Genomic DNA, 10151 nt, shown 5'->3' with positions numbered 1-10151 from the left:
TTTGTGTAAGTTGTGGCTTTACTTTACTCTGGCATTACATCCCACCCACATCCCTCTGATCAGCATATGGTACATTATATAATTAAAAATCTCTCTTTTTTGGCAGTTTCTTACAAACTTATGTGATTTGATCAAATACATAATGAAAGCTTCACACTACACATGACAATTAATGAGATTAATACAACACTTCTACTTGAATGTCACTATCAATCACTATTGAGTGTTTGTAATAACTTCTGACTGCGATTCAATGTGGATTTTGGTCAAATGATGAGGCAGAAATATGTGCATGTGCATGTGCAATAAAAGACAGAGCTGCAAAATGACCTCATGCAGATCAACCAAAATGTCTTCCTATACGCACATGTACGAGGGAAAATATGGTATTATGCTGTTAAATAACAGTGTCATACTGGTGCTGGTCAACTTGTCCCACAATGCATTGCAAAAAAAACATTAACTTACTGTTATTACATGAAAACAGCATTTTACTGTTAAATTTCCTTGTAAATTTACAGGAATTTTTTACAGTGTGGGTAAAGCGGTGGTTTCGAAAGAGCTTTAGCTTTTAAAAACCTGCACCAGAGCAAGGGTAGGATCACTTAGCACTGATCCAAACACCAGAAATTGTGGTGCCAAAGGTATTCAGTGTGAAACAATGCAGTGCCAGTATATTACAGTGAGTTGTTTAGCAACAAATAGCTAATCATAAACTAAACAGTGATTACTAACTATAGTGTTAAATATGAACAATGTAAAACAAGATATCCCAGAGTTATGTTTAGGATCTGGGTTAACAATTTCAAGTGAGAAAAGCTTTATCTTTGACTATTTCCCTGCTACAGTTCCCAGCCCAATTTAATGTTTAATTTTTTTCCTAAGGGCATTTCAATTAGCAGCTGTTGATATTATGTGTGTCAGACGAGATTATGAAACCCAGTGGAAAGACATGTAGCTGTTATTGTGTTTGATGTGTAGCATTTCTTTGTGATGTGTTTGGATTTCAAGCTGTCTAGACAGTCCAGCAAATGAGAAGATCTTCTGCACAGGCAGATACAGGAGATGGACAGACTGAAAGAGTAATGAGAGAGGGAAAAAGAGGAAAGGATAGAGACAGAAGTCAGGAAAGGTCTGAAAATGGTACATACAGTAAGTTGTAGAGCTGGAGCAGATTCTTTTAGATGACACCGTATCACCACACTGCAGGAGGATTGTTTGTGTGTGTTCATACACAGAAATGTGTTTGTCCAGGAAGGTGTTTCACCCAGTGTTTGAAAACCTACTTTGAAACTGAAGCTTAAGTTACAAGTAATTCATATTAAAGGTAGTTTAACTGCACTACAAAGGCGATATAAGCTAACTACACTTTTATTTAAAATTGAAATGGAATCTATGATGTGTGAAAATTGATATGGACTAAAATAATTGATATGGATTAAAATTCAACTAAAAAACCATCATCTGTTAAAGTTAATGCATTTTTGCCATCATAGAGAAGTACAGAATAGTCAGGCAATCCTTTTGAAAAATGAGCAAACTGCACTGAAGCTGTTTGACTATTTGTTGATGATGGTGATACACGGCAGCATTTGAATATGTTTTGTGAATTTATATGTAAAGATAGTTTACATTTTTGAAATGTAAACCATTAAATATTATTTCCTCAAATTAAAAATAATTTGAATCAGAGTTCATTTTAATGCACTAAATTATCTTTGCTTGCCGTTAAAGCTAAAAATAGTGATACACAGCAACATTTAAAATGTTGTAAAATTTTGTAAAATGTTTATAATAAATGTTATAGTTTTATTTTTATAGGATTTTATATTAGTTGACCCTGGACCCCAAAACCAGTCATAATGGTCAATTGTTGAGATTTATACATAATCTGAAAGCTGAATAAATAAGCTTTCCACTGATGTATGGTTTTAGGATAGGACAATATTAGATACAACTGTTTGAAAATCTAAAATCTGAGGGTGCAAAAAAATCTAAATATTGAGAAAATCGCCTTTAAAATTGTCCAAATAAAGTTCTTAGCCATGCATATTACTAATCAAAAAATTTTGATAAAAGTTTTGATATATTAACGGTAGGAAATTTACAAAATATCTTCATGGAACATGATCTTTACTTAATATCCTAATGATTTTTGGCATAAAGAAAAATCTATAATTTTGACCCGTACAATGTATTGTTGGCTATTGTTACAAATATACCCGTGGTTTTGTGGTCCAGGGTCACACACACACACACACATGTATATATATATATATATATATATATATATATAATTTTATTTGAATGCATTTGATTATTTTCTCAGTTTACTGTAAAGTTACTGTGAAATGCAATCCTGTGAGTAGTCTACAGCCATGTAACATTTTCTTGCAGCTGGAAAAGCTACTCTGTTTTGTGCCATTAAACTGCAGTTTTTAGTTTGTAGCATCTCTGCTTTTTGCTAGTTACTCCAAACATCGGGTTCACCTTGCGGTGAGCGTCTAGTGATGCTCAAGATGCACTCTGCTAATTACCTCAGTCAGAGATGGACAGGCAGAGAGGGACAGTGTTTGCGTCAGGCAGCACAGTCTCTCCGTGTGCCTATTGAATGGGTCATTAAGTACCCAACACAGTTCCCCACGGGGGTCTTGACGTCCTCTGTAAGTGTCCCTCTCTTCAGCAGTCTTAATGTTCCTGATTAATGCTCTGCCAGGCTGGTTATGGTGTATATAGATGCTCATGGGAAGGGCATGTTGCAGTGAAGTTAGATTGACCAATGTTCTCCACATACTGTCAGCCTGTACAACCAAACCAATACCCTTCATGGGTTGCCAGAGCACCTCTAAGGATCTCTGGCTCTTGTGGGAGATTTACAATCTGTAAATGAGGAAGTAAAGAATACAATTGTCGATGTGAAACTGCAAATTGGTCTATTATGTAATTTATATGGGCAGATCCAGACAATTTAACAGATTTAACAGGTGTTTAACAGATATAATTGCTGTGGGGAATTATAGTACTATTTAAGTTCACTGCAGTTGTTCATTATTACAAGCCAAGATGTCATTTACTTTTAGTCACTTTTTCCAGTGCCGATTTTGTCCCCACATTTTTATGATATAGCTCACAGCAGGGATATATAATTAAAGATGACAGGTGTTGTTAACTGGACCAACAAGTCATATATTGGTTTTTAATTGCTGATCCGTGTGTTTATCCACTGACCTCCAAAACCCATGTGTGGCAGATATAAGAATTAAGTTTACAAATTAAATACGCATTTGAGCACTTAAATTGTTCAGCAAGAACAGTTGCCCATTCAAATCACTGTGTACATTTACTTTAAACATGGTTCTTTACTGCAGACGCAATGTATTACACAGACTTTATTTTTTAAAACAGTAATAGATCATTTTAAATCATGTGTGCACAACCTAATTATCTGTCATATACACTACCACTTTTGTTTTTGAAAGAAGTGTCTTATGCAAAGGCTGCAATTATTTTATAAAAATTCAGTAAAAATATGAACATTGTGAAATATTATTACAATTTTAAACAACTGTTTTCTGTTTCAATGTATGTTGTAATGTAATTTATTGATTTGATTTTGAGTTCACACTTATAATTATGTTGTAGCCATTATCACAATTCAACTTATTGCTCATTTCACAGGGTTCAGTGTGCACTGTATAATGGATACAAAAAAATAAAGTTAATCACAGCTCATATACTATAAATGCACCATTGACTTCCCCCAATCTCACAAATAGAAAAGCAGTGTAAAACTTCATTAAGAAGTGACATTTCTTTGGAACTCAGTGTTTTCTGTTTGTCTTTTAAAACAGTTAATGTGAAAAAAGCTGGAATTGATTCCTGGTATACTCTGAGCAGTCAGCAAATGAGAACTTGATGAAAGCTTGGCTACTGACTGCAGCTACTAAATAGCAGTCTGGTATTGAGATGTAACAAGTATGATGCTCTGGAAAATGGCACAGCATTAAGGAAATCTCAAACAACCGGCACACTTGTCATCTTTCATTTTAAGCTGATGGGCAGCTGCTCAAAAATCAAGCCATGCCATTGGTCCATATCCACATCTGTTGTTTTTAAAGAAGCCCTCAAGTTGATTGGATGAGATGTGGTTTTCTCCGCCAGGTATTATGAGAGTTAGCTAAGAGCAGTATAGATGCTCTGCAAATGAATTACTTTGCTGCAACAGAAGAACTTGACCACTTAGCTTTTTTCTGTCTTCTTCTATCCCTCCATCTGCTTAGCTTCTTTCAACCCCAAAGCCTGAGAAATATAGACATCCAAACACACTCATTATCAACAGCAACTACTCCCCCACCGACTGTAGTCAGAAATAAATACTTGGACAGACCAGTCAAAGCCCATCCAATCTCTCATCTTCCTCATTAAAGCTCAGAATAAAAGCGAATAACAGCGGCACAAAAAACCCACAAAGGCCAGACTGTTTTTCACATATTGCGCTGATTAGCACAAAAAGAGACCTCATTTTTTTGCGCTTTCAAAATTTTAAATTGTCGCCAGGAAATTGGAGCGAAAAGTAGGCTGACACCTTGGCCACGGCTGCAATTTTCTTTAATTTAGTGCTGCTATGAATACAGTGTTGCTTGAACGCTTTGTCTGCTGTCTGATTTGTATTCCTGTCTCTCAGGTGTCCGAAAGGTGCGATTATGTGTACGTCAACGGCAAGGAGACGCGTGGGAGGGTGAGGATGATGGTGAACTTCACCTACAGTTACCTCAGCGCTCAGCTGGAGGTGAGCGTATGGATGCCACGACTCCCCCTGCAGATCGAGATGTCCGATCCAGAGCTTAGCCAGATCAGGAGCTGGAGAGTTCCTGTAGATGCTGCCAACCAGAGGTTAGCGAAGTTTTTGTTTCAAGGAATCACATTTGACCTTGGGTTCATTGGGTTCATTACTATTGAAGCATATTGTAATTTGAAAATACAACGTATTATATGACCGCTTTACATTTAAAAAAAATAAAAAAATTACCAAATTATGGTGCTGCAAATGAAAAATCATTATTGGTTCCTAAAGACCCTTTAAGTGAAAAGTCTAAAAAACCCTTTACCACTGCAAAGGACGGGTTTGATGGGTTTTATGGATGCTAAAGGTTACTCATGGAAACACACAGGCCAACAAACAATCTTTATTTTTGAGAGTTACAATTATATAACTTCTATAAATTATAATTGAGATAAAAAGAGCCTGGAAACTATGTTCTGTCAAGTTGTATAATCTTTAGCTGAGCAGAAAATATCCTGCACAGCCCACACATGTTATGCAATATGGTTCTGCTGGTAATTTGTAAGCGCAAAGATTTTATACATTACTGTAATAAGTCTCTCAGTACTGCACAGCACCAATGACGCTCCAGCTCACCGGTGTCAGTCTGCCCTGTCTTTATCCAGCCTCTCCTCAGCCATTTTCATGCTCTGTCGTTCTTGGGTAACGGCAGACGTGTTGCGGAGCTCCCTCTGGAAAGCATGATGGAGGAGAGGGGAGGATGCGGACGGTGACTTTTTAATTACCGCTGGGTCGTCTTCAGGCACACCTGCCTCTGACGCACCAGACAACACGCAGGTTAATGCTGCCGTGAGCTGCGGATATCCACAAGATAATTTTTAATTACTCTTCCACCGGAAACAATCCTGCCAGATTGACTCATGCATGATAAGTGAGAACAGGATGACGGATGACAGATGGAATGAGCGGTGAAGAAATTGCGAGGCATTGATGAGTCTTGTGGAATAATTGTGGTTATACTAGAAGTTGTGTGGTTGTCAGCAAGCAAATGTGTTGATTGCACAATGATCGCTTCTCCATTATCTCAGTATGAAGATTCTATGACCAGACCTTCTCTTGCACCAGTCCACTTGGGAATTTAAGCATCTCTGAGCTTCCTCTGTTTTAAAAAAAAAAAAAAAACCTGAGAAAGTTCAGCAGTCATAAATATTTCTTACTTACCATGAAACTGTATTTTACATTATTTCGTATATTAAAGATATATATATATATATTGTCCTTGTGACAATTGAATTATTTAAACATTTTTTCTTGCATATTAGCAAAATCCTTTCATGTGGCGGCCATCTTCATAACACCCCCAGGCAGCTCTTTGCAGGAAGTTTACATGCAATAAACATGCAAGTACAGCTCCTATCTACTTGAATGAGGCTGATTCTCAATATGGTCTGTCTCTTTATACTGTCGTGATTCTAGTGACAAACAAGTCATTTTGTGGCTCATAGCATCTTGTTTGAGTCTCTATTATCTATTATGTCATTATTTTGTTCCTGATGTAATCATTTGATGGTTTTTGGTGATGAATATTCCATATTATGTGTTGCCACTTAGAGTTCTGCAGGAAATAGACTCTAGACAAACATTCAACTTTCCATTGCAGAAAAGGCTTTTTGTAGTGGAAAAATTATTTTGACTATTAAAAGGTTCTTCACACTAAGAAAGACATGTTTGTTTGTTTTTTGAAGAAACCTTCAATAAAAGGTTTTTGGGGGACACCATTGTTCTTCTATGGTATCACTGTGAAAGTTCTTACTGGTACCTGGACTTCCTAGATGAAATATATTTTCTACTGAAGCTAAAGCTGAAGATATTAAAAGATGCACAAATGTTTTTGTTAGTAGTTGGTCTGTATATCAATTTAAATTGTATGCATTGCAGTTCTTAAAAAGGTAGTTCACCTTCATGTCACTCCAAACCTGTATGACTTCATTTCTTCAGCGCATTAAAGGTATTTTGAAAAATGTCAGCGTGGTCCAATGTTGTTTTGGACTTCTTCAAAATACCTTATGTTTTCCACAAAAAAAAATGCATCATACAGGTTTCGAACAACATGAGAGAATACATTTTGACTGAATTGTTATTTATGCGTGAGCAGTTCCTTTAAGATAGTGGCAGCTGGTGAGTTGCGTTCATCAAAAACCCATGTTTACTCACATTTGGCACTTGACGAGTCTTAAATTTGCTCCCTTGTTGTATCATATGTGCTCTTGGTCCTGAGGTTGTATCTGTCTCAGATAGCGTTTTGAGAGCGGGAAACATGCGGTTGTGTTGTAAGACTGGGTCTCATTATTCCTGAGACCTCCTGTGACCTGACATTCCTCAGCTGAGTGCCGCCTGCCCTGTTTATACACCTGTGTTCTGTAAATGTCATGCTGTTTCTACCGTCGGTCAGGCGTCGTTGCGTAAAAGTCTTGAGGAGCGTGGCCTCCCCTCTGGTCAAAGCCACCATGTTAACCTGCCACTGCTGTTGTTTTTTATTTTGGATGACTTCGACTCATTAAAAATAATGGAACCGTCAGAGCTGCCCCCATTCCCCTTTCACCTGGTGCTGGGCTGTTTGTTGTGAGGAGAGGAAATGCATCACTGTAATGTGAAAAGGGTTCACGTTTACAGCCTGTTGAAGCGACTCACCCATTATAAGAGGCTGAAAACTGCCGCTGCTCTATATTTTTATCATTTCTGTTTTTTCATTAATGCTTTTTTCTTAGAAAGTAAATTCAAAGTAAATGTAAGTTTTTGTTTTTACTAGGGATGCTCCGATCGATCGGCCGGAGATCGGTATCGGCCGATAATCATATTTTATGACTCGATCTGTACTCACCAACTTGGCCGATCTCAGGAACCGATCGCAATTTGATGACATATACATGATGCGTGGGAACATAAATGATTTGGCGCCGCAGTCATGTCATCGCTGGTGTGGAAATGCTATGATGTTTCGAGAAACAATGAAAAATTTGCTGTTTGTCGTGTATGTTTTGCATGATTCATCTACACAGCAGATTCAGTGACGTTAGATCTGATCTGCGCCTCACTGCACGCGTCTGCGGCACGTTACGGCTCCACGGCCACCGGAGCTGATCGTGGCCGCTCTAGTCAGTGCATGTGTTTATCAGTCAGCCGCGGCACGTTTCTGAAGCGCCTCTTGGTTAAAAATAGTCTTTTGTGAGTTGTCACAGCGTGGAGGACGGAACAAAAACAGAGGTTTCCCCAGTAACAGCTGTACACAAAGCAGCGCTGAGCTCACAAACGCTGCTTTATCAGGCATATAACATGCAAGATGAAATTTTCTAAAGATAGTCTTCCTTCAGAAATACAGTGATATAAAAACACCCGCACCTCGTTTTGATTTTTAAACGTGCAGTACGTGCTCATGTTTATTCAACCCTTTTGGAAAATCCGTCAGTTGAGAGGAATAAGACAGAATTCACCTCAAGAAGCTTTGGATTACCTCAGGAAAAAAACAATGCAGCGGCTTGATCCAGCAGTGATCATAAATGCCACTGCGTTTGTAGCCGGTGCCATAGCCAGACTGATAAACAAACACAGACCGGAAGTTAACTTCGGGCCAGGCGCGTGCGCCCATTGAAACCGTCTATATAAAGCTTGAAGCATCAGAATCGGCATCGGTATCAGCCGATCACCATGACAAGAAATCAGTACTCAGTATCGGCTGCAAAAATCCTGATCGGAGCATCCCTAGTTTTTACACTTTTAAGTTACGTAAATCTTTAAGGCAGCAATTTTAGAATACAGTAGGTTGAGAACAGAATATAATTTTTTTTTCAGCCATTTAATTTTTTCATAATTCTGTCATTTCTACTTGAATTTGCCAACCAAATTCTTCCTCAGAAAATCATTTCAGAGTTGCTGAATGTATTTTATATATTAATAATTGCTTCATCAAAAAAAAACTTAAAAGACGCACAGCAAGCACTTAGACACTTTAAATAGAATAGAATAGAATACAATACAATACAATACAATAGAAAATGTTTTCAACCTTTTAATTTTTCACAGTTCTTTTGTATTTTCTACTTGTGTCAACCAGAATATTCATCAGATAATAATTTCAATGTGGTTGAAAGTCCAAGATTAACCTATTTTAGTGGGTTGATTTTTTTTTATAGAATATAATACAATATTATATGTTTGAAACTTTTCTTTGTTCTCGACCATCTAATTTCACATTGATTTTGTCGAGTATGTATACATACATATTTGATTTTTTAAATAAAAAATAAAGATTAATTTGAATCTTTGAAAATAAAAATTTGAAAATACATTTTGATTTTACCTAAAAATATCATTTTTCACACTAATTTTGTTCTGTTTATTTTTTTATGTTTTATATATAAACATTTTTAACTTTTTAATGTTTGATTGTTCTAAAATAGAATAGAATAGGAAGTGTTTTACAACCATTTAATTTGTCTCACTTCTTTTGTCTTTTCTACTTGATTTGAGTGTCAACCAGAATATTCATCAGATAATAATTTTAATGTGGATTAAAGTCCAAGATTAGCTTATTTAATTTTAATGGGTTGATTTTTTTTAATAAAATATAATAGAATATTTTATGTTTGAAAATGTTCTTTGTTGTCAACCATCTAATTTCACATTGATTTTGTTGAATATGTATATACAGACACACACACACATATATACACACACACACATATACAGTGCCTTGCGAAAGTATTCATACCCCATTCATTTTTTCACATTTTGTTATGTTGCTGCCTTATGTTAAACTGCTTTAAATTACTTTTTTCCACATCAATCTACACTCCATACACCATACTGACAAAGCAAAAACAGAATTGTCACTACTTCGTAAATTTATTAAAAATAAAAATAAAAAATAAGTACATTGCATAAGTATTTACTAAATATTTCGCTGAAGCACCTTTACAGGTCTTTACAAGTCTTTTTTGTTTAATGCGACATGCTTTGATCATCATCATTTGGCAATTATCTGCCATTCTTCTCCTCACCTCTTCACCTCTCAAGCTCTGTCAGGTTGGATGGGAGCAGATGCACATTTTCAAGTTTCTCCAGAATTATTTGATTGGGTTCAAGCTCATGCTCTGGCTGGGCCACTCAAGGACATTCACAGAGTTGTCTATAAGCCACTCTTGCTGTGTGTTTAGGGTCATTGTCCTGTTGGAAGGTGAACCTTCTGCCCAGTCTGAGGTTCTGAATGCTCTGAACTGGGTTTTCATTAAGGCTAACTCAATATTTTGGTGCATTGAGCTTATCTTCTACTCTGACGAGTCCCTCGGTCCCTGCCACTGAAAAACAGCCC

The 10151-nt window shown here is 36.7% G+C and overlaps 1 protein-coding gene across 1 annotated transcript in view; it reads left to right on the top strand.

The window, feature by feature from the left end:
• Positions 1-10151, top strand: part of LOC107708339 (transmembrane protein 132C-like) — a gene marked incomplete at its 5' end in the record, with an annotated part of 71959 nt that overhangs the window by 53920 nt on the left and 7888 nt on the right. Inside the window, one exon of the mRNA XM_016512532.1 lies at positions 4685-4893. Coding sequence (XP_016368018.1) covers positions 4685-4893 — 209 coding nt within the window. The remainder of the gene's footprint in view (positions 1-4684; positions 4894-10151) is intronic.

This window comes from Sinocyclocheilus rhinocerous, unplaced genomic scaffold (genome assembly GCF_001515625.1).
Source record: "Sinocyclocheilus rhinocerous isolate Xijiao unplaced genomic scaffold, SAMN03320098_v1.1 scaffold1136, whole genome shotgun sequence".
Taxonomy (NCBI): Eukaryota; Metazoa; Chordata; class Actinopteri; order Cypriniformes; family Cyprinidae; genus Sinocyclocheilus; species Sinocyclocheilus rhinocerous.
Note: the sequence above shows the minus strand (reverse complement) of the source record. Positions and strands in the feature narration are given on the sequence as shown.